This window comes from Esox lucius, chromosome 10 (assembly GCF_011004845.1).
Source record: "Esox lucius isolate fEsoLuc1 chromosome 10, fEsoLuc1.pri, whole genome shotgun sequence".
NCBI lineage: Eukaryota > Metazoa > Chordata > Actinopteri > Esociformes > Esocidae > Esox > Esox lucius.
In genome coordinates, this window is record NC_047578.1 from 15316393 (window position 1) to 15342173 (window position 25781).

At 43.5% G+C, this 25781-nt stretch overlaps 1 protein-coding gene across 1 annotated transcript in view; it reads left to right on the forward strand.

Annotated features, from left to right (window-relative positions):
- Positions 1–25781, forward strand: part of trappc9 (trafficking protein particle complex 9) — a 221208-nt gene that overhangs the window by 134257 nt on the left and 61170 nt on the right. The window contains 3 exon segments of the mRNA XM_034294766.1: positions 40–150; positions 14745–14898; positions 18186–18276. Coding sequence (XP_034150657.1) covers positions 40–150; positions 14745–14898; positions 18186–18276 — 356 coding nt within the window.

Sequence of the window (25781 nt, forward strand, 5' to 3'; positions counted from 1 at the left end):
CGTGCCTGTTGTTCTAACCCAGTTCTCTCTCCCTGTCAGTACCCGTCAGTGCCACCTGCTGCTGGACGTGTTCAACTCAACCGAACATGAGCTGACGGTCAGCGCCCAGAACAACCAGGACCTGGTGCTGCATGCCTCAGAGTGTCAGAGGTATGTGACTTTAAGCTGCAAATTTAGGGACTCAGTGGTTTCCCTTTGCATTTCATTCCACACTCCTTCATTCCACTGTCTGTGACTTCATGTAATGTTACCAAAATTCCAATAACTGGCTATTCCCATCCGGACGTTTGCCACATAGGATATTTTTGAGATCGGACATTCTTAAATGATCTATTAGTTGACTACTCCTGACATACACCCTATGTGTCGTCTGAAATGTCTACCTTCAGGTTAGTGGGTCAGAGTTAAGTGGAGCCTGGGGTTGGCCTATGGATTAGTCCCAAGATGTCACCTCAGTCTTGTCCTTCTCACCATGACAGTTTTATGGCAGTTCATTGGCCAGTGTCTCCTTTACATTAACTTTTGACCTCCCTCTCATCCCACTCTGTATTACTGGTGTCAATAATCTTAGCCTCTGTGTTCCTCCACTTGTCAATAGACTACTTAATGGGTAAGGAAAGCAATTTATAATTTACTATTTTGCCAGTGAACTACCCCTTACACCGTAATTTACCACAGCGGCTTTAATTTCACTGGATTTGTTTTCTACACTAAAGGGAAAGCTCCATCAGCAGCTGGCTGCATGGCTAAATGCACATTCAATGCATTTTGTGCATTAAGACATGTTGGAGGTTTGTTCATAGTTAGCCACTGCACATCTCTCTCCCGTTCCGCTTACTCCTTCTCATCGCTCCACCCACCGTCTCTGAACCTAGCCTTTCTCACTGCCTTCATTCCTCCACTGTCTTCATCATACCGACGATATTCTGAAATGTATTGAGTTATGATTCCTGTCACAGCATTCTCTGAGGAGCTTCCACCTCCTATGACTAGTGGTGCGTGTGTATGTGTGTGTGTGTATATGTATGTTTGTGTGTGTGTGTGTGTGTGTGACTTCAAAGCCCTCCTATACAGAGGAGTACTCTGATTCTCTCTGTACTTATGGGAAAACGACGTGAAGTGAGGCGTTGTTCGGTTCAGCCCCAGTCAAATTGTGTACTATTTATGTAATATTTCCATGAAATATAATTGTGTGTTATGAATATTTGGAAATGGAACTAAGAGAGCTCTTCAAATGACAACTATTCCTGGTCCTCTTAGCATTGTATACGCTTTTTTCACTTCAGGTTAATGTTTACCTTGCTTATTCTGTACGGCTGGCTCAAAATATGTCCATTATGCTGTTCAAAAGACGGAGGGAGGTTGGCTAACTTTTTCCGGAAAGTGTCAGTAAAACTTTCTCCCCTTGTTTAGGTGCCTGTAATAACACGTTAGGAATGTCCCCTTGTATACGTCCTTGTGATAACACGTTAGGAATGTCCCCTTGTATAAGTCCCTGTAATAACACGTTAGGAATGTCCCCTTGTATACGTCCCTGTAATAATGCGTTAGGAATGTCCCCTTGTATACGTCCCTGTAATAACGCGTTAGAAATGTCCCCTTGTATACGTCCCTGTAATAACGCGTTAGGAATGTCCCTTTGTATACGTCCCTGTAATAACACGTTAGGAATGTCCCCTTGTATAAGTCCCTGTAATAACACGTTAGGAATGTCCCCTTGTATACGTCCTTGTGATAACACGTTAGGAATGTCCCCTTGTATAAGTCCCTGTAATAACACGTTAGGAATGTCCCCTTGTATACGTCCCTTTAATAACACGTTAGGAATGTCCCCTTGTATAAGTCCCTGTAATAACACGTTAGGAATGTCCCCTTGTATAAGTCCCTGTAATAACACGTTAGGAATGTCCCCTTGTATAAGTCCCTGTAATAACACGTTAGGAATGTCCCCTTGTATACGTCCCTGTAATAACATGTTAGGAATGTCCCCTTGTATACGTCCCTGTAATAACACGTTAGGAATGTCCCCTTGTATACGTCCCTGTAATAACACGTTAGGAATGTCCCCTTGTATACGTCCTTGTGATAACATGTTAGGAATGTCCCCTTGTATACGTCCTTGTGATAACACGTTAGGAATGTCCCCTTGTATAAGTCCCTGTAATAACACGTTAGGAATGTCCCCTTGTATACGTCCTTGTGATAACACGTTAGGAATGTCCCCTTGTATAAGTCCCTGTAATAACACGTTAGGAATGTCCCCTTGTATAAGTCCCTGTAATAACACGTTAGGAATGTCCCCTTGTATAAGTCCCTGTAATAACACGTTAGGAATGTCCCCTTGTATAAGTCCCTGTAATAACACGTTAGGAATGTCCCCTTGTATACGTCCCTGTAATAACATGTTAGGAATGTCCCCTTGTATACGTCCCTGTAATAACACGTTAGGAATGTCCCCTTGTATACGTCCCTGTAATAACACGTTAGGAATGTCCCCTTGTATACGTCCTTGTGATAACACGTTAGGAATGTCCCCTTGTATACGTCCTTGTGATAACACGTTAGGAATGTCCCCTTGTATAAGTCCCTGTAATAACACGTTAGGAATGTCCCCTTGTATACGTCCCTGTAATAACGCGTTAGGAATGTCCCCTTGTATAAGTCCCTGTAATAACACGTTAGGAATGAGGCCCCGTTGCATTCGGATATGTCTTTTAAAAATGTTGCGCTGCCTCCTGGAAGTTTCTGGGTGTTAAAGAGTTTAATTAAAAATGTGCACACGATCCAGTGCACAAGCAGGTCAGCAACTCGTTTTTAATCGCCGGCATTACAGCTGCAGTGCAAACAAAGCTCTCTGAATCCCACCCAAGCCTCTTTACATTAGAACAGGTAAACACTCTCAGACAACTGAAGCCCTGGTTTCTGTAAGATATAAGGTTCTTTCTATAAATAAAGGGGCGCTCTCTGTGGCTTGAAGCCTGAGGGTTTCAACTAGATCCTGTCCCCCCGATGTGCTTTGATAGGAAGGTGAGGAGTAAAGGGAACAGGTCGAGAATGTCACTTCTGAGATTGGTCGAGGGTTTGTATCCTGACCGAGGTAAGACACCCAGGGGTCATAGGGCCATGCAAACTGGCACAGGTTTAAGTTCACTTTTGCGATCTCCAAAAAGAAAAAACGTGTCTAGGAATTATATAGGATTAAGTTAAATGTGTAATGTAAAAAATCGTTCTGTTAATTTAGTGCTTTTCATTGTTCAGTATTTATTCATGCTGGTTCGGCTGCATCATTTCCACCGTACTCCATAAGTTCCATCGATAAAGTATATTTGGTCATTTTCATTTGTATAGGCATCTACAACATTATTGAACACCAGCCATCATCACCCAATGTTAAAATGACCCGGCCTTCCTGGGGACCAGAGTAAAGCTATGCAAACCAGCGTAGTGTTTAAAGATGACATCCTATTCAATAAACATAAAGCTAAATATTTCCGTCAGACAACATGACAGCTTATAAACAAACAGCTATGAGGTGCATGTCTGCCCTAGGCCTGCGGAAGCTGAAATGCAAATGAACTTGGAGAGGAGAAGCCAACAGCCATTCTCCCGCATTTAGCAGTGGTTCTCTACATTGACTTCCTGATTGCCTGAAGTACTAGCTTGATCTGAGTGTGTGTGTTCGTGCCATGTGTGTGTGTTCGTGCCGTGTGTGTGTTTTCGTGCCGTGTGTGTGTGTTCGTGCCGTGTGTGTGTGTTCGTGCCGTGTGTGTGTGTTCGTGCCGCGTGTGTGTGTTCGTGCCGCGTGTGTGTGTTCGTGCCGCGTGTGTGTGTTCGTGCCGCGTGTGTGTGTTCGTGCCGCGTGTGTGTGTTCGTGCCGCGTGTGTGTGTTCGTGCTGCCCTGTGTGTGTTCGTGCTGCCCTGTGTGTGTATGTGTGTGTTCGCCCTGTGTGTGTATGTGTGTGTTCGCCCTGTGTGTGTATGTGTGTGTTCGCCCTGTGTGTGTATGTGTGTGTTCGCCCTGTGTGTGTATGTGTGTGTTCGCCCTGTGTGTGTATGTGTGTTCGCCCTGTGTGTGTATGTGTGTGTTTGCGCTGTGTGTATGTGTGTGTTTGCGCTGTGTGTATGTGTGTGTTCGCGCTGTGTGTGTTCGCGCCGTGTGTGTGTTCGCGCCGTGTGTGTGTGTGTTCACACCGTGTGTGTGCGCCATGTGTGTATGTTTGTGCCGTGTGTGTGTGAGTGCCTGAAGTGTCAGTATAAGCTGTAACTAGTTAGCAGACAGAGATTCCCCCGGGTCACTTCTTTTTATATATCTGTCTGTCTGTCATGTAAATAAAAGCTCAGTGTGAACGTCCTTGACCAAAGCATCATTCTCTCTGGTGAAGCAGCCCTCCTTTTCAAGCAACACTTAACATCAGTCTCCACACTCCCTGATCTCCTACAAGGCCCCTTCAAGTCTGCTGCCTTCATCCTGTACTTGCTGGTATTTCCTCTACATCCTCATCGCCTCTGTCTGGATCACAGTCTTCCTGAGGTGGTGTTCAGTTCTGTGGCGGGGACGGTGGTGGCCCGTGGAACTTGCCTGTGCAGACATGAATGGTGGATGACTTTAAAACACGACTGAACTGGTTCGCTGTGTTTACCGGCAATGGCAGCAAAGCAATCAGAAATGAATCCAAGCCCAACCACTGCCTGGGCAATTTTGAAAATGTTGTATTTTTACAACGCTTGGCCTTTTTTCAATACAAACATGTCAAGTATAAAGCTAAAATGTAAGCTACATTAGAGTCAGCACACATTTGTATTTTCAGCAACGACATTGAGGACATTTTTATTAATTGTCTGTGTTAGGGACAGAACGACAGATGGGTCACCTTGCCAGTTGGGGAATTCAAACCAGCAACCTCTAATTGACCACGTACTGTGACCCTGTCTATTTCAGGAAGGAATAATAAGCTGGATATTTTTGTTATCGATTCTTCTGCATTACACACCCTTTCCCCTCTGAGTATTGGGTGGGGCAGCCTGCATGTTTGATGGGGGAGGTTGTCCTTATTTACACACAGTCAGATACATGCCTATTGGTTAGTTTGTGTGTGTGAGTGTGTCAAGAATGGTTTCCATGGTGATTACCTTTCCATCATCGTGAGCTCCTTTTCAAGAAGGCAGAGAATATTTTTCAGCCCTCACCTTAGCCATATAAACCGTGTTTCCCGGGCTCAATCTGCTGAGCAGACGGCTGGCTTGTGTGAATGTTAGCGAGTGTTCATGCCTGTGTCTAGGCCTCTGGCACTTCCTCTGTGACAGCCGAGACCTGACCGCTCTCCGACCGCTCACCGAGGTTCATCTACTGCTGAAGGTTCCCTTCATAGCCGAGACCTGACCACTCTCCGACCGCTCACAGAGGTTCATCTTCTGCGGAAGGTTCCCTTCACAGCCAAGACCTGACCGCTCTCCGACCACTCACCGAGGTTCATCTACTGCGGAAGGTTCCCTTCACAGCCGAGACCTGACCGCTCTCCGACCGCTCACCGAGGTTCATCTACTGCGGAAGGTTCCCTTCACAGTCGAGACCTGACCGCTCTCCGACCGCTCACCGAGGTTCATCTACTGCGGAAGGTTCCCTTCACAGCCGAGACCTGACCGCTCTCCGACCGCTCACCGAGGTTCATCTACTGCGGAAGGTTCCCTTCACAGTCGAGACCTGACCGCTCTCCGACCGCTCACCGAGGTTCATCTACTGCGGAAGGTTCCCTTCACAGTTGAGACCTGACCGCTCTCCGACCGCTCACCGAGGTTCATCTACTGCGGAAGGTTCCCTTCACAGTCGAGACCTGACCGCTCTCCGACCGCTCACCGAGGTTCATCTACTGCGGAAGGTTCCCTTCACAGCCGAGACCTGGCCGCTCTCTGACTGTTCCACCAGGTTCACCTCCAACTGCCGAAGGTTCCATTCACAGCCGAGTGACCAGAAGCATCTGAAATGCTGGGTGAGATGGACCCCTGTTTTTGTTGCCCGGGGTCCATCTGGGGACAAATGTGTAATGGATATGTCAGTACCTTTTAATAAACCCTCACTAATATGCCCCCCCCCCCCCGGGATGAGGAATGTAGGCGTGGAAACCGCCCACGTTTAGATGCTCGTGCGTGCGCTTGCGTGTGCTTGTGCATGTGACTCACGCCTTTGCAGACGCTTTTCAGTCACACCTTGTATTTATAGAAGCGTTGGGAGGTCTTCAGAGTGGAATGAGACGGATGGATGACTTCACTATTATTTATTATATATGTAAAATAGGTATATTCACGTACCCAGTGTCTGTACCGAAGCAGCAGATAAACTACTACAGAGCATTCGTCTGCTGTTGTGGGAGGAGCAGTAGAAAGATAGCTTTTTTTAAACCATCAAAACATCTTATAGAAATAGGTCCCCGAAAGCAAATCAGGCATTTCAAATCAGAAGTGGAATATTTTCATAACTCAAGCTATGTGGTATTTATAGGGTGCAACTCTACCATTGGGTTGCACAGTTTCTACTGTAACATTAACATTTTACGGATGATGCAATCATGTTTTGAATGAGGGCTAAATACAGTTGCCGAAATTGTTCTATACAAGGACATTGCTAAATTATGCAGATATTTACTTACCTAGCTGGCTAGCTATTGTTCTTCTTTTGAAATCAATCTGGCAACATCATAATGATGACAAAGGTTTTTAGCTGCTACAGTATTTAGGTGCCTCATTTACAGGTGGCATAATGTTTTTAAGCCTAAATAACTTGCTTTAGGGCAAATTCTAATCAGTGCCCATTCAAGATGCATTAAATAGATTCTCATTTTGATTCAGCCCTGAAACGATGGCTCTGAATTATGTAGTGATGAAATGTGCAACCTGTGAATAGCATAAATAAGTTGATACATTTTCATGTAAAGTGTGACTGCAACCTGCCTAATAGTTAGAGCGTTGAGTGAGTACCCGAAAAGACCGCGGGTTCTAATCCCCTGGCTGTGAAGTTGATAAATATGTAGTATTTCCTCTGAGCATGACACTTAAACCGAATTGCTTCTGTAAGTCAATCTGGATAAGAACGTCTTTTTGAATTACAAAAGTGTGAGACATATTATGAGTATGTAGCAGAACTCAAGACTAATCATATTTGGTCATTTTCTGAACGTATTGAAAATTAAGTTAGTTACTCAGGTCAGGCAACATACTGCCTCTTGTTTCCTCTTGATCTAACTTTAGCCTCATGTTTCCTTTTGATCGAACTCCAGTTTCTTGTTTTCTTTTGATTTAACTCGAGCCTCTTGTTTCCTGTTGATCTAACTCGAGCCTCTTGTTTCCTGTTGATCTAACTCGAGCCTCTTGTTTCCTGTTGATCTAACTCGAGCCTCTTGTTTCCTGTTGATCTAACTCGAGCCTCTTGTTTCCTGTTGATCTAATTCTAGCCTCTTGTTTCTTGTTGATCTAATTTTAGCCTCGTTTTCTGTTGCTCTAACTCTAGCCTCGTTTTGGCACTTGACTTAACTCTAGCCTCATGTATCCTCTTGATCCAACTCTAATCCCGTTGATTTACAGCCATAATCTAGTTGAAACCCAAACAGATGCTGTATCATTAGATCCTTCAACCCGCTAGATAATTCACTAATGAAGCTTATAATTCAGCAGATTTACAGTACAATTTGTCTCAGAGCCCTGCGTTTTCCAGTCCCTCCCTGCAAAATCAGCATCAGCTACAATGCAAAAGTATTATGATCAGTCTATGAGTAGATTCTTGCCTATGCGTTAATAAGTAGTCACACTGTAATAGTGTGTATAAGTGTTCAAACCGCAGCCCAGATAGGTGTGTGTGTGTGTGTGTGTGTACGTGTGTGCGTGCTTGCGGATGGATGGATGGAGCTGATGCTGGGGTTGCTGTTGGTGACGGGGGTTACTGAGAGTCAGCCCATGCAGTCTATAAATAGCATGTTGCTCTCGCTCGCCTCCGCTCCGCCTGCCTCTACTCTCAGCGCATGAGCTCAGGCACGTGATCTAAAAATAGAAGGCTGTGCTTACACGGCAGCAACACACAAAATATGTGTCTGTATTTTGTCTTTCCCTCCGAGCGCCTCCCCAGCGAAATAACATCATAACTGCCTGTCAGAACAGCAGCACAACAGATACAAGAACACTTATATTCTCACTGATTCTCTCCCTTTTTCTTCTCTCTCTCTCTCTCTCTCTCTCTCTCTCTCTCTCTCTCTCTCTGTCTCTTTCTCTCTCACACTCACACACACACACACACTCCTCTCCCTTAATGGATTCCTACCCAGACTCAGATTAAATAAAAAATTCCACATTGCCTGTGGAATAATCAAAAGACCAGATAGACTAGTGGTGTGTTTGTGTGTAATTCTAATTTGCAACACAGCAGACATAATTGCATGAATAGATTATGATGAACATTTGGGAAAGGGGCATTATTGTAGTCAGGATTTCTTTTTTCTTACTCAATGTTGTACAGTTTTCCCTTTGTGTGTGCGCGTGTGCAAGTGTGCGGGTATGTATGTGTGCGTGCAAGTGTGGTTCCTGCTGGCTTTTCGGTGTGTGTGTATGTGTGTGTATCTGTCTGTCTTTCTGTGTGTGTCTGTGTCTGTGTCTTTCTGTGTGTGTGTGTCTGTGTCTTTCTGTGTGTGTGTGTGTGTGTCTGTGTCTTTCTGTGTGTGTGTGTGTGTGTGTGTGTGTGTCTGTGTCTTTCTGTGTGTGTGTGTCTGTGTCTTTCTGTGTGTGTGTGTGTGTCTGTCTTTCTGTGTGTGTGTGTGTGTGTCTGTGTCTTTCTGTGTGTGTGTGTATCTGTCTGTGGGTGGGTGTATCTGTCTGTGGGTGGGTGTGTGTGTCTCTGTGTGTCTATTTGTGATTATGTATATCTCTGTGTGTGTGTGTGTGTGTGTGTGTGTGTGTGTATCTGTCTGTGTGTGTGTGTGTCTGTGTTTCTTTGTCTGTGTTTCTCTGTCTGTGTGTCTGTGTCTGTTTTCTCTTGCCAGGTGTGATGTCTAGGCTGTGGTGGCTGGGTAAACTGACGAGGTAGTCAGATGACTCATAGGTTTTCAGGACAGGACTCCCAATCCCATGTAGTAATCTTGTTCTGCTGGCCCCGCACCATTTCATCACATCCATATCATTCCACGGAGACCATATTATTACACCCATAAAGTAGGCCAGGCTGTTGGAGAGAGCCATAGGCGACACGTCTGCCTGTGTGTTTGTGTGTGTTACATAAGGCTGGCTAAAGAACATCAGATACTGTCAAGATCAACATTCTTTCCTCTCTCTTCCAACAGCCAGCCATGCTATGTTATTGCTAGATCTAGCTTTGTGCTTGTGTTTTTCCTGTTCTACGCATGCAAATGTATTTTAACCTGCCTTTGTGAATGTATTATTCTATGCTTTTTGTATATATTTACTTCCCTGAGACATCCTTGAAGCAGTTAGGGTTAAGGGTCTTGATCGTTCGCTGAGTTGGCAGTTTGCTGCCTCTGGGATTGGAACTTGTATTTGTAGTATATAAGTATACTGTGTATTTGTGTAAATGTTTGCACACAAACTGCCTACCTGTGTAAAAGCCTATTCCCTTGGGCATCCTTCCCAAGTGCAGTCACAGCATAAACACTGCTCACATTTCCCTACTCCATACATGCAGTGTGTGTTGCAGGTGCTGTTCTCCATGAATGGAGGCAGCAAGAGGCTTAAAACCCTTTCAAATGTTAATTCCCTTCCTTGCATGAATAAAATATACATGGATTCATGTGGTCTCTCTCCCAGGTGACATGCATGTCTTGCACTGAACTGTTTCTCCTGTCCTCATCCTCTCCTCCCCGCCTCCTCTTTCTCATGTCCTCCCAGCTCCTCTCCTCCTGTCCTCTCTGCTTCTCTCTTCTGTCTGTCAGAGAGCCAAGCGGGCAGCCAGGCTGTTATCTGGAGTGAGAGCAGGGAGGTAATATGGTCTGAAGGTGGGAAGGAGGAATGGGATTATACCTGGAGACCCACTACAGCAGACCCTGGTCCTCACCTTCCCCCCTGGACCGCCAACAGAGCCAGTTTTTAAAAGCCTAATGGACTAGATCCACTCCTGATAGGGCTTAAGTCTTGCAAAGGCACCACAATCAATTCAGAAGACAAGAGGAGCAGATAGGAGAGGAGAATAGACAGGAGAAGAGATGTGTAAAAGGAAAGAGTTGATGGGCTTTACCATTCCATCCATTGGCTTCCTCCTGCTGTTGCATGGCATCAGTCCTTGACTTGGAATAAAATAAGGGCAGGAACTGACAAATGGCACATTAGTCTACGTTCATCAAAATGTATGTTAATAAGGCTTATTGCATTAAAGTAGCCTATCCCAGACATCCCAGACGGCTCTTTTGCCTAAAAAAGGATCCGTAACGCTGTTTTCCAAAAAGTACCACCGTTCCAAAAAGTACCACTGTTCCAGCCCAAGCCGTATGTAGCCTACGGGTGTCCCAACAGTTTAGCGAAACGTCTCACAGATCAGAAGTACTAACTTCAGTTAGTCACGTGCAATATCATAGACACCATTATCCCGATTTTGATAAAAAGGCAAATGAATCATTTCGCATTATTGCCACTTTCTAAATGACCCTGACTGGCCCAAGGCGGGAGCTATAGTAATAAACTGGCATTGGTTGGTCGCATGCAATATCTCCATATGCCCCCAGTCAGAGTTCTGACACTGCATCATTCATGGGGGATACATTTGTCTGCAGTCCGTTTGTTTTACATATTCTATACACAAAGAAATACTCCTGCATCTATTAAAACCACAGGATTTCTCTCAGCTGTTGATGTACCTTTTGTTGAAAAGAAACGGTTGGCTTCATTGTCTGTTTGACGATGACTAGAACAGGAAAGGTACGCTGGTTTGAAAATGGGACATAAACCAGATGCTGTTAATCTTCAAACGCCTGTTGTGGGTGCCTGCGTGTGTTTGCGTGCCTGCGTGCGTGCGTGCGTGCGTGCGCGGGTGCAAGTGTCCGTGTATTTGGGTGTGCAGTTGAAGCAGAATCTTCTTGTTTGTCTTTGTTCTGCTCTTAATTGTGGTTTAATTTGTGCTGTCCTTTGTAGTGGAGGCCTGTGAAACCGTAATTGCGTTGCTCTTCATCCATCCTTCCTGCACCTCTGATGTGGGTATGTGGCGCGCATCACACACTCAGTTAAACCCAACAGTACAAAGAGATGGGGCCGAAATCCGTCTCCGTCCTTAGGTAGGCTTTTAATTCCATTCATTCATTAAGAAATGATGTTAGGTAATTCAGACCGTGGGTACATGAACGGACAATAGAAGGCAATACTGTAAATCAAAGCTGCAACCTTGATTCTTCTACTGCAGTAGGTCCCTCTTTCCCCTGTACGCTGAATGCTTACCGTGCAACACACTGCATATCATTTCTGTGTCTGAGTGTGTGCGTGCGTGTGTGTGTGTGTGTGTGTGTGTGAGAGTGTGAGTGTGATAATTCATCATTTGGAGGGTGGTGTGTCACTGCAGGACTGTTTGTGTGCACTCTGACTACACACACACACACACCATTCTCCAATCACATGCTCACACAGATACAGCTTTGGTGGTAGCAGTAAAATGAGCAGAGAACCCAGGATGAACCTAAACTTCACTGTGGGAACCCAGTGGTACCAGGTGATGAACCCAGCGTGGTGGTACCAGGGGATGAACCCAGCGTGGTGGTACCAGGGGATGAACCCAGCGTGGTGGTACCAGGTGATGAACCCAGCGTGGTGGTACCAGGGGATGAACCCAGCGTGGTGGTACCAGTGGATGAACCCAGCGTGGTGGTACCAGGGGATGAACCCAGCGTGGTGGTACCAGGGGATGAACCCAGCGTGGTGGTACCAGGGGATGAACCCAGCGTGGTGGTACCAGGGGATGAACCCAGCGTGGTGGTACCAGGGGATGAACCCAGCGTGGTGGAACCAGGGGATGAACCCAGCGTGGTGGAACCAGGGGATGAACCCAGTGTGGTGGTACCAGGGGACGACTTTCATGCTTGGAATTGTGTTATAATAGTGATTTCAAATGAACTGAGGTATGATAGTGATTCTACTATATTATGCACATTTAAACATCATTTTACACATCCATCCCAAAATGAGTGGTTTAAAAAAATCCCAGGTCGGCTTTTTAAGTGTCTCACACAAAAGCACCAAACGCAGTTAAAGACTGGATTGCTCACCTGTTGCTTGAAAGGTTGGAAAGTATGCCTGTTCTTGAGAGGAACTGTTACTCAGTGCACCATTGCTAGTATCAAATGGGCCTTTTCTTCTGTCCTGGAATTGTGTGTGTGTGTGTGTGTGTGTGTGCATGTATGAGAGAGAGAATTCTTATGGTTGAGTACAATCTAATAGAGAGGCAGAGAGATACGGTAGCTAGTTAGAAATTGTCATCAAGATTTAGGTTTTGATAAAACCCTGGGCCCCAAGGCTGTTTCTCTGGTAGTGTCTGTGATTTGACTGTTCACCCCATGACATGATCATCACTCTCACTTTGCTGGGGAGAATCTATTCCTCTACCAACACTGTTCATACCGATGCATTTATCACTATTAACTACAGACAGGCTGGAAATAACATTCAGCTTTTATGTTGCTTTAAAATATAGGATGCTGTAATAAAGTTTAAGAGACAGAGTTAAGTGAATAAAATGAACCCCAAAAAATTAAGCAAATCAGATGTCTCATTCTGCAATCAACTTTAGCTGGTAGCGTATAATACCTTATATCAACAGTTACTACACATCGTTGTTGGAAGGCAGACAAGAGGATTTGACTTCCCTACCACAGCAGTGTGACTGTTCTGTTTGACTGGATCACAGAAAGCCCGTTCTCCTCACCTCTGCAGTGCCGCAGGCCCAGACCCCACACCTCCTACAGAGTTTCATGCATAAATGATTATCCTTGCGTGGCTAGTTTGGGTTAGCTTGCTCCCAGATCTGTCTGTCTGGTCAGGCTAACAACTCAAAGCATGCCATACAGTGTAAAGATAAAAGCAGGCAGTAGGCTTGGCAATATACCCTCTACCGCATTGACCATATACTGGAGGTTTTGAAGTACAGGGAGTATGATGCTAAATCTTTTCCTTTTATTTCTATTTTTTTTTTTTTTTACAAATATTGAAATATTTCCACAAAGAAAAACAGATGACCGTCAACTGTTGCACTTTGAATTCACTGCTAATGTTGGCCTGCTGCATATCTTCATTGTATTGTGTCTTAAATGTGTTAAGATGTGCCATAAACGTTCATACTAGCTTCAGCTTTCAGCAATAATAGCGCTAGGTTGCTAGCTAGCAAGATGAAGTTTACATCAGAGACTGTCTATACCATCCTGGATCATTTGTGAGATGTCCCTTGATGTTAAAATTAAAATGTATGAGTTGTGTGTACTTGCATTTAAAAACTTGGGCTTTTCAACATTTAGCTAGCATCCACTACAGCACATTACTTTCAATTTTGTTAGCATTTGTTAGCATTATAGTTGCAAATACATAGTTCCCTTTGGGGCCGCTTCTAATAATAATAATGTATGTCTCGACATTGTACAGGAACCGTGTGATATATTGATAACACCCAAATCTAGAAGCAATATAGCAGACCCACACACACACACACACACACATCAAGCCTGAAGTAATTTTTCTGTGATGTCCACAGGTGACAAACCCATTGCGTGGTTGAGTGTGTTGTCTCATTTGGTAGGGAGCTGATTGGCTGTGGCAGGCCAGCAATGGACTATGTTAGTGGAGACAGAGTGTGAATCTGATGCCATCTCGTCGTTTTACACCATGCAGGCCTTAGGAGCAGAGAGTTATACCTCTCCTTCTGTCTCGCCATTTCTTCACACCGAGCCCTGGGAGCAGACAGTTTCACCTCTCCTTCCTCTCTCTTTGTCCTCTGGTAGTCTTCATCCTCTCCCTTTGTTCTCGGCCCACATGCTGCCCTGTCAGTTTACTCCGGAGTCTGGCTTCATTGATACTTTGAACTCTTTCTTTCTTAGATGTATCTAGCCCCGGGTCATTAGTTAGAAGTTGGTTTGATTTTGATTAGCAGGCATCTATCCACAGACCGCAGGACTGGGAATACCGGATGTGTCTCTGTTCATATAACCTCAGGCTATCCATTCTCTCCCTCCCCCCTCTCTGTGTCTCTGTCTCTTGTTAGCAAATGAAGCTGAACACACACGCTAACCAAGCTGGTGGCAAGCTGGTAGCCTCACTGTGTTTGTTCTCATCAGGACAGGAGAGCTGTCAACGTGTAGTCTTGATTTTTGGATTTTGAATTTGGAGTTTATTGCGATGTCTTACAACATAAAGAGCAAGGAAGTGTCAATGCATGTCAAGCTGGCCATCATGAGGCATGATCAAAGACTAAGCCAAAACATGTGTTCCAAAATCAACTGTTTGGTATAATAAAAAGATGAAAGGAAGCACTGATGACCTCGGTAATGGTAGATGTTACATCAATGAAGCCTAAGGAAGTTTCTAGCACAGGCCAATATAGGCAAAGATAATGACACTTTAGTAGTACCAAGTGCTACATGTTCTAGTTTCAGTAGGTTATTACCATTTCAAACGTCCATGAGGTCGTGTCTTTTGAAGGCCTAACCTGTACTCTCCTCAGCTCAGTCGCATTCAAGTCTCAATCCCTTGTGTGTCTGACCGTGGCTCTCCTCATCCTTCACTTCCAGGATGGCCATCCAGGTGGATAAATTTGACTTTGACACCTTGCCCCAGCCCGACCAGGAGACCGTGCGCTACACCAGCCTCAAACTCCTGGAGGAGGAGCGTCTTCACGCCCAGGCCTCCATGATCAACAGCACCCTGGGCATCACCTGGGACATTATATCCTTTGTTGTCGTCTGTGGCTGTACACAGGTCCCCGTTAGGCATCTGCATGCTGCGTCTGGATATCCTCTGGCTCGCTGCGGCCCTGTTCTCCTCTGCTGACAAATGGGAGAACATAATGGTGAAGTCTTGCCTGGGCTCTCATCAAAGGTAGGGGACCTGTTGGGAACATGGTGCCATTTCAAAGGCAGCTCTTATCAATATGCAGGCACGGCTCTCCAGCCAAACGTCTTTAATAATGAGGGGCTAAATTAGCTACCAGTACACTCTGTGTTGCTTAGAAAGGCCTGTCAAGATGGTGCAGGAGGGGGTACAGTTGATAATTTTTAGTCCCGGAGCTGCTGAACATATTTTCTGTTTTAGTAATGCATAAGCACTCCTGTGACAGTGTGCTTTTGTTTCCTACGCGCTATTTGGCAGCAGAATGTATGTGTATGTGCGGAGTGCGTGGACAGACATGTAGGTAGTAGTTGATGTTACTAATGTAGTATTTTTCTGAGTGGGTAAGTGACTGTGCTTAGCTCTGAACCGGGCTGTGCAAATGTTATTGAAGCTCCATAATAATAGTAGGTAGACTGAAACCTTCCCCCGGACAGGATAATAAAGGTCTAATTGGTGGACAGTTCAGACTGTAGGCTGATGACTGGACACTATCTCACACCAAACACTTGTTGAACGAATGTCTTTACGTTATTAGAAACATTGCCAATAGCACCAAACTCGTCTTTTGAGTACAGAAAACTAGGATCATGACGAGGGGTTTTTGGGTCAGCCTTTGCTCGGCTCATTCACCGTATCATGCATTGTTAATATCCCACTTCTGAATTAGGAGAACTGTGAAGACCTTATCTTGCTCCTTTCCAGACCGTGCAACTTGCCTTAGCGTTATTAGAGTGTCTCCTATTCATAATTGAAGTGTAATGTTTCTGTTCTGCTGGTGAGTCTGGCTGGAGATAAATGCAGCACAGTGCAGGGAGGAGGCAGAAGAAGAGGCCTGTTACAGTCATTACATCCCCTCAGGAAAGAGAATCTCCCAAGCTACGTCCAAGGGTACAGCCTAGCTCCTTCTCATACACCTCCTATCCAACCCACACACACACACACACTTACCTAAGCCATGTAACAACGCCACCACCTAACCTTTTCTGTCCCTAGCCATGGTCCCTGTACCCATCCGCACAGCAAGGACACAGGCACGTCACATGACGCCAAGCCTGGAGACACTTTGCTGGCTGGGTGGGTGGATGGATGGATGGATGTCAGAATGGAGTTGTACTTTCCTCCAGCCTGGTTCAATGTCACAATGTGCATCACATCTGCTGCTTTCATCACCATGCCCTGTAGGAACTTGTGTGACAGGCAGCTACAGATCACCTCTCCTCACTCCAGATTTGAAGTCCCCCCCCATACTCAGTAGTAATACGGCAACGTTTCGTTTCCTGTCTAATGACAGTTTGTCAGTTCTAGTCCTTCCAACTCGGTGGTGGTACTTTGTTCATTCCAGTCGTTCTTCCTCTGTTGTGTTACTGTACTTTGTCCTTTTGAGTCGTTTCATCTCTGTGGTTTTACCTGGTTCATTCTAGGAATTCTTACTTTGTTGGGTTACAGTACTTTGTCCCTTTGAATCCTTTCAACTCTGTGGTTTTACGTTGTCCATTCTAGTTTGGATTTGAGTCATTCCAACTTTGTGTTTTCACTTTGTTCATTATTGTAATTTGACTATGTTGTGTTAATTTGTTCATTCATGTCATTACGACTCTATGGTGTTATTTTATCTATTCATTCAATCTATGGTAGTTTTACAGTCGTTTTTCTGACCTTATTTAAGCTGTCAACTGTTTGGTGGACCAGAGAAGCAGGTCATCTTTATCCTAGCATTTTACCCGGCTAATGTTGTTGACAGCCCTGTTTATCTGAGTGCTCAGCATCAGCTGTGTTAGCTCCCTAGCCAGCGCTACGACAGACTGCCTTAATGGTGTCACCAAGGGAAGGTTAAACAGTTACAACCTCTGTGTACTCTTTTGTTCTCTCAATCTCGTCTCATAAGTGAGTGTTACTGCGTGTTGAGGGACAGAAGGAGTCGACGGGCAGAGCTTAATGTGGATCCTAAGCCAAACACTACAGGAGGTCAGCTCACGCTCAGCACAGTCAAATCTGCGCTCCCTCCTGGCGCCCCAATGCTAAATCATCAGAACTCATGTTACTGTCACTTGTCTTTTGTTGGTAACACTGATTTTGCCGACAACAAATGTAATTACTACAATTGGGATGTTTGTCTCAACCAGCTATGCTGAATGCACTAATTGTATGTTTCTCTGGATTACAGCACCTAAATCAACTGATTAGATCAGTCGAAGGTTGCGTTGTAGTTCTGCTCCCAATGTCGCTTTGATCTGAGTTGTGAGAAGAAGTTATCAGTTTTATCACATTTGTTTTATGAGACGTATTGCACAGTGAGGATGGTTATTAGTGGCTTGTTAAGCCAGTTTCACTTTTCATTGTTGTTCATTGCATCACCCTGAACAAATTGATGTTACACTTCTTATATGTTCAAATATCTTCTATGAAACATTTAATTTTTAAACAGATACACGTTTCAACAAAATGTACACAGACTCCTCACATTTCCAGAACACAAAGGAAAATGGACAAAGTATCATATGGGGAAAGAAATTACAAACGCAATGAATTCAGTGACTTTTGAACTAAAGCCTGTTAGAGACCCACTTCCTGTTTTCCACTTGTTTCGTAGACTGCACTGGTGCAGTGGCTTCACCAGGCCTAGGGCCAGTCCGCTGATAGAGTTTCTGCATATAAAACAGAAGGTGCACTTTACATGGTTACACTGTCATTACGTGAATAATCGTCAGCCAGCCAACCAACCAACCAGGGGTCTCTGTCCACTTGGAGCCCTCCCCTTTCCTAACAGTCACTAGGCAACCAGAGAGCCACAGGCTATCTATCTACCACTGGGCTGCAGCCAAGTCATAGCTATACTGGAGAATCGTACTTCATAAACCCCCCCACCCCTGTCTGTCTCTCTCTTTCTTGGGCCCTTTTTTTCCATGTATTTCTAAGGTCTATCTTTGCCACTTTGTTAGTTTGTTTTGTTTTCTTGCCCTTTTCTCATATCCTTTTGATGGGAGTGGAAATGTCACTGTGTTGTGTACCTTAGTTTGAACATTATTACTTGTGAATCCTCTCTCTTTATTAATTGCAAATGTCAGAATGACTGCGGCTCTGGCCGTGTCAGGTCCTGTTTGTGGTCCTTAACTCGAACCCACCCGTCTGTGCGACGCAAGGGAGAGGCCAGTGTGGAAGGAGTCCTCAACCAGTTGGTCCTTGATCACCTGCAGCTGGCACCTCTACAGTGGGGTGAGTACAGGCGTTGGGAATGGCCGGGGACCTCAAGATGTGCCTGTACATGCATGCACCACATACACACTTGTTTTTACTGTACATGCATACAGTACCAGTCCAAAGTCGGGATAATTACATACGCTTATATTCCAAAGTATACAGCTGTGGAAACAATTAAGAGACCACTGCACCTTTTTCTTTCCTTTCAGAAAAACGTCGAAATGGAAGGTTTCGAGTGAGGAACAGAAGGGTTCAAATTTAGAGGCCACTGCAAATTGAACTCTTCTGTTCCTCACTCACTTTTTTGGAAAGGAAAGAAAAAGGTGCAGTGGTCTCTTAATTTTTTCCAGAGCTGTATTGCCCAGTCCTGAGCTAACTGACCAGTAATGCTGTAAATCCCTGAATCAATTATTTCCTTCTGTTAACGGTTCAATGCATAAGACGTAAATGAGTAGATCCGAGGTGTTTTAATGAAGAATGAGGACTGCTTAATAGCACAGTGAATTTGCAAGGTTTCTTAAATGTTTTTCTCATGTCTGATCCCTTTCTGCGCTGACTCTGTTTCGGTCGTCATGTTTTTGCGTCTCTTTTGGGCTCACCTAACTCTCTCTTGGAAAACTGCACTCTGGTCAGCTGGTCCGTTTTTTGCTGAGTCCACCAGTGATTCAGCAACACCTTTGAAGACGTTTTCCTGCAGTTGTAGCTGCATTAATAGTTCGATTTAGGTTGGTTTAAAGTACATGCACATGCAAGACTCTGCAATCTTTTTTTTAGCAAGGATAGTGTTACTCAGTTCCAGTTTGGTCCGTTTGCACTTAATGCATCTTGGTTTTTTCTAATGTACGCATTGCCATTGGGTGATTTGATGTTCCAAACATATTGCTCACTATGTCCGCTTCAGAATAACTGCAGGGGGCCATGAGAGAAAATATAAATTTTCACTGAAGTGTATATCCTACCAGGCTGTATTAACCCTTGCTCCCGGCCCCACAAATCCCCAGTAAATACGGCCGCCCGCATACACGCACCCACACACACAATCAATAAATAAATAGCTGATTGTTTGGGAGGCTGATCACAGATGGTGAGACCTAGAAATGGAAAGTGGAAAGCTCCTCAGATCTCTCCCTGCTGTCCCAGGGTGCATCACTCATCCCCCAGCCTTCCGGGTCTGCCTTCTAATGGCTCCCTAAAATAGCCCCAGTGCCTATTATACATGCAAATAGAAAACATGACTGGAGACCGATGTGGTGGGTTTGTGTGGGCTGGTGTGTTAATTACCAGGTGTAGTGGTTTGGTTGGTTTGGTTTTGGCACTGTTTTTGAAGTTGCATGGGGGGGTGTGTGTGTGTGTGTGTGTGTGTGTGTTATTATGAAACACTGCTGCCTTTTCTTGGTGGTCATTGAGTGTTTTTTTATGCATTGATTATTGTGTATATTTTATATTTCTAATGGTTATATTATCACACACAGTTTTTTAGAACTTCCTGAGAGAGTTAAGGACGTGGATTTTGTGGCCTTTTTTTTGTATTTCTATGGTTTACCTCGAAAGGAAGTTTGATTCAGTCCTTTTGTCGAGCACATCCAGATATCACAGCGTGTGTGTGTCTGTGTCTGTGTTTGTGTGTGTGTGTTTAGATGCATTCTTCATCTATGACGACCATGCAGTTCATTTCTCCCAACCTGTTAGGATGTTGTTATCACTGTAGTCAGCTATCATAGGCTCCATTATGGGCTTCTAAAGTTTTCTTCCTCCAGATCAATAATCATTACGTAGAGTTAGAGGAAGTGTTTAATACACCTGCAGGCTGCAGTACACTTAGCTTTTTACAGTAGACTCAGGCTTGGCTTACCATTAGTCTACTGTTATTTTACTGCAATGTATTTAAAATCATATTGTAAAAAATTGCTTTGTACTTATTTTGATTAGAAAGAACAGTCTAGCGATTGCTGAAACGTGTAATGCCGTGTCGTAGTGGTTAAAGACAGTGCCTCTCATGTGGAAGACCTAAGTTTGAATCTATTGAGAGCAACGACATTTATTTATTTTTTCTGGCAGATTCCACGATTCTCTCGTCTTTTCACTTGATGAAAAAGTTAGTTATCGTTGCCTTTATTGGTAGTTATTGTATAAATGTAATTCACAAATGAGAGAAAAATGTATGTTGTTTTGCCATGAAAGAAAAAAAAAAATCTTATTCCATGAAATGAAATAGCTTTGGCAGACTCTGTAGCAATTGCTTAATTCTTAAGACTATTCCAGTAAGTTAGTAGATACCGATAAAGCTTATTACTTGCTAATACGCTGTTAAAACGGCAAGTGGGGAAACAGCATACATAGCCACTATTTGTGGTGGAGGTAAATTTAGTAAGGAAGTTAGTCAGTTTAACTTTATCAAATTAATTCACGAACGGCCAATTAACTAATAAAACGGCCAGTGGCACAAGAGGATTTTTTAACGACACAGCCTTTCACATGGGTGACTCCGGGTTTGAATCTTGAAATGGCAACACTTTCTATTGCGGGCCGGCTGAACTTGGCTTGCCTGGTTTCTTGTTTGTTTAAACAAGTGCTTTTGGCACTTGTCATAATCGGGGGGAAAAGATATTTTTTGATGCTGTTTTGTGAGCTGAACTCAAGGAGGATCAGTTAGTTCCACAATGGCAAGTGGTGGTATACATAATCCAACATTGAAACAAGAGAGGAACAATAAAGTAAATCTTCTGTTTGTGAAGAAATATAAATAAAATGTCCCAGTGAAGCAGCTGGTTTGGAGGGAGAACATCAGGTCCCACGAGGACACCCAGAAAACACTAATGCAGATACTTGTTTCCTCAGTAATCCCTAAGGTTGTTTGTGTATCAACTTACTGAAGTAGAGAAGAGCTGCTGATTATGTGAAGAATCATGGGTAATGGTAAGATACCCTCTGGTTTTATCATGAATGTTGTTATTTTTGTTGCTGTTCTCTCCCCTCACTGTTTGAGCAATTTCAAACTTTTTCATAATACCATAGAATGCCATGCATCTTTAATGGCTCAGTTTTGCAATAAAGGAACACTAGAATGTAGTAGGAACTGAAAGGCTTTTTATGTGATCCTGTTTGTTTAAGTCATTTTTATTATTGAATAGGGAGTGAGGGAGTCGGCCAGACGGCAAGAGACCATTCGGATTCCCTCATTTGGGCAGTTGTGAAGCAGGAGGATCACAGCCACTGGCACACATGCAGTAGCAGCAGCAGGACATAGTAGTCAAACTATAATACTATATAGAGTGGCCGCTGACCATGCATTTGGGGGACTGTAGCGTTTTTTCTCAAATAAAAGTATAGATTTATATAATATAAATATATATATAATACACATCAATACTATATATATATATAAATATATATATATATATATATATATATATATATATATTTATATATATGTATATTTATTTATATATATATATATATATATATATATATATATATATATATATATACACTCACCTAAAGGATTATTAGGAACACCATACTAATACTGTGTTTGACCCCCTTTCGCCTTCAGAACTGCCTTAATTCTACATGGCATTGATTCAACAAGGTGCTGAAAGCATTCTTTAGAAATGTTGGCCCATATTGATAGGATAGCATCTTGCAGTTGATGGAGATTTGTGGGATGCACATGGTCAGAAACAATGCTCAGGTAGGCCGTGGCATTTAAACAATGCCCAATTGGCACTAAGGGACCTAAAGTGTGCCAAGAAAACATCCCCCACACCATTACACCACCAGCCTGCACAGTGGTAACAAGGCATGATGGATCCATGTTCTCATTCTGTTTACGCCAAATTCTGACTCTACCATCTAAATGTCTCAACAGAAATCGAGACTCATCAGACCAGGCAACATTCTTCCAGTCTTCAACTGTCCAATTTTGGTGAGCTTGTGCAAATTGTAGTCTCTTTTTCCTATTTGAGATGAGTGGTACCCGGTGGGGTCTTCTGCTGTTGTAGCCCATCCGCCTCAAGGTTGTGCGTGTTGTGGCTTCACAAATGCTTTGCTGCATACCTCGGTTGTAACGAGCGGTTATTTCAGTCAAAGTTGCTCTTCTATCAGCTTGAATCAGTCGGCCCATTCTCCTCTGACCTCTAGCATCAACAAGGCATTTTTGCCCACAGGACTGCCGCATACTGGATGTTTTTCCCTTTTCACACCATTCTTTGTAAACCCTAGAAATGTTTGTGGATGAAAATCCCAGTAACTGAGCAGATTGTGAAATACTCAGACCGGCCCGTCTGGCACCAACAACCATGCCACGCTCAAAATTGGTTAAATCACCTTTCTTTCCCATTCTGACATTCAGTTTGGAGTTCAGGAGATTGTCTTGACCAGGACCACACCCCTAAATGCATTGAAACAACTGCCATGTGATTGGTTGATTAGATAATTGCATTAATGAGAAATTGAGCAGGTGTTCCTAATAATCCTTTAGGTGAGTGTGTATATATATATATATATATATATATATATATATTGTTTTTATCATTTTTAAATGAGAACCCATTTTACACGTTATCCCACTGTCATACGACACCAAAAGTACAGATAAATTGGGACAGATTAATATATGTCCAAATTAGGCCGTTCCGTTTATTATTTTTCTTGAATTTCCTTAGCATACATTAACCCCTTAATGTTTACGTACTATTGACTCCACCGGACGCTGGGTATGTTCTCTGGTGATGGTCTGTTAGGCATGTTGTGCAGCCATTTTGTGTGTGGAATCTCATCTTCAGCAAATTAAATGTTCAATTGGATTTAAATCTGGAGATTGACTTGGCATGCCAAGACCTGGCCCTGAAACCCATTCCCCCAGTTGCTATGGCAGTATGTTTGGGTGCAATGTCTTACCGTATAATAAATCACTGTCTAATGAATATGGAAGCATTTGTTTGTACTTCAGCAGACAAACGTTTTGGCTCAAGGGCCACATCGGCATTTTGATATTCAAAGGAGGGCACCTTGCTTGTTTTGTAATGTATGATTTGTTGGTCAAAATCAATTGTGGGCCAGGAAAGGGCATGTATTAAAACATTTATACATCCATATTGATTTCAACATACTGTATTTTTTTTATGTAACTTTAAATGTAGATATTATTTTCTATTGCATATGCAAAGTGTAGAATGAAGACAGCTCTCTCATGACTAACCAGAAACGCTTGTCCAGTCAAGTGCCCTAATACCTTAGGTGCTCTGATGTATAAAGATTTTTGGCATTTTTAAATAATAAAACAAATGCATGCACAAATACCCTCAAATCATAGTATTTATATTTTAATCTCATCTTGTTTTTTTTATTAAAAATCAAAGATAAAATGGCTTACTGTCATAAATATTACAGAATGCACTTAATTAGTTTAACACCTCTTTATCTCATGTCATTGCAGAGAATATGTATGTTTTTTCTGCAACCCATAAGAGGTTTATTTAAAGGGTGGACGGTCAAGTGGTCATCCGTCTGAAACCTCCTTCGGTCTGGATCCTCTTTCCATCTGAAACCTCCTTCGGTCTGGATACTTTTTCCGTCTGAAACATACTTCTGTCTGGAAAGTCCCACCTTTGCAAACAAGTCATTGGCTTAGAAGACAGTGGCTGAGTGGTCATTTCTAGCTTACTGAAACAGACAGAGCAGTTCATCCCCCTCCTCTGAATACCTGCTGCACACCCAAAACAGATTCTGATTGGTGTTAATACCGTATGTCTGAGACAGTGTGAGATCGCATTCGGACTAAGTGAGGTCACACTTTAGACAGTGTGAGATCACAGTATTTTGAGCTGCTTGAGAATTGGAATGGGAATGATTCCCTTTAAATGAATGGTACGTTCCTGAGTGCTGTGTTTAAATGTTAAATGGATACTGCGACCTAGTCAAGGTTGAGTTACTTACGGTATATGTTAGGACATTAATCTTGATTCCTTCTGCTTTAGCCAGCCACAACAAACAGTCATCTGGTAAATTCCATTTGTGCCTCTTCTTTATATAATGTCTTTATATTTGGAAAGCATTCGTCTTTCTTTATTTTTTTGGGCTGTTTATAATCATTGCTGCTTCAACAGAGTCTCTACAGGCCAATTACTAGTTTAGTTTGTGTGCTGTGTACTACACAGAATATATTATGTGTCATACAGCCCGCCCCCCACCACCCTGCTCTCTTCAACCTGCTACTCGGCCTCCTCATGTGCAGAAAGCAACATCAATACTATTGGCTGGTTAAGCGGGTGTAATGGCTGAATCCTCTCAAAGTGATTTGTTGATTAGAGACCATTTTTAAACTATAATCGTGTGGAAGAGTCTATTTCTGTTTGTTTGGTAGCTGGTAGCTCGGGATATGAAGGAAAGAAAAGCTTGGCCGATGGCCAATATTGGACACACCTGTTTGCAGCAGCAAAACTGCTATTAGTACCCTATAACATAATGTTACACAGACACACACACACACACTCTTTCCTGGGTAAATGTCATCCAAGGCACCTTGTTATGCTTGGTGTTCCTTCTCTATTGTTTTTTCAGAAGGTTACTGGCTGGTCGTCCTGATTATCTGTGACAAACGATCCTGACGCTCCAGAAAACCTGGAGGGGTCTTCTCCTCCTCCCAAAACACATGAATCATAGAATGAGGGATGGAAATGGAGGGATAGAAAGAGAGGGATGGACACCATTAAATGAAAGCAATAGAACATCCTGGGGAATTGAACTAGTGAGAATGGACAGGGCTGTATTAGCTGGATTTAACCATGAACAATGGTTGTCATGGGTCACAAGTCCAGGCATACTGTACCACTGTATACACACCCATCAGCCAACCATAATATTATGGTGAAGTGAATAACACTGATAATCTCGTCATCATGGCACCTGTCAGTGGGTGGGGTATATTAGGCAGCAAGTGAACATTCTGTCCTCAAAGTTGATGTGTTAGAAGCAGGAAAAATGGACAAGCGTAAGGATCTGAGCGACTTTGACAAGGACCAAATTGTGACGGGTAGACGACTAGGGCAGAGCATCTCCAAAACTGCAGTCCTTGTGGGGTGTCCCCGGTCTGCAGTGGACAGTACCTATCAAAAGTGGTCAAAGGAAGGAAAAGGTCATGGGCAGCCAAGGCTCACTGATGCACATATCATTGATGCATGTATATATTTTACACACACACACACGCACAGTATATATGTATGTAGCTTATATGTTCAGCATGTTTGTAGTCAAGAGTTTTAGCCCTTGTATCTGCCCCCTTTAAGCCCTACAGTTTCCCTCCATACATTTCCACCCATCCTGTTTGGTTGTATCCCTACTGAACAGGGTTCATGCTATAACAGCCTATCATAAGGCTTTGTTCATAATGTTTCTATCTTACTGAACAGGGTTCATGCTGTTTCAGCCTATCATAAGGCTTTGTTCATAACATTTCTATCTTACTGAACAGGGCCGGGCCAGGTGGCAGACAGCAGTAGCATGGTTTATGTATTCTGCAG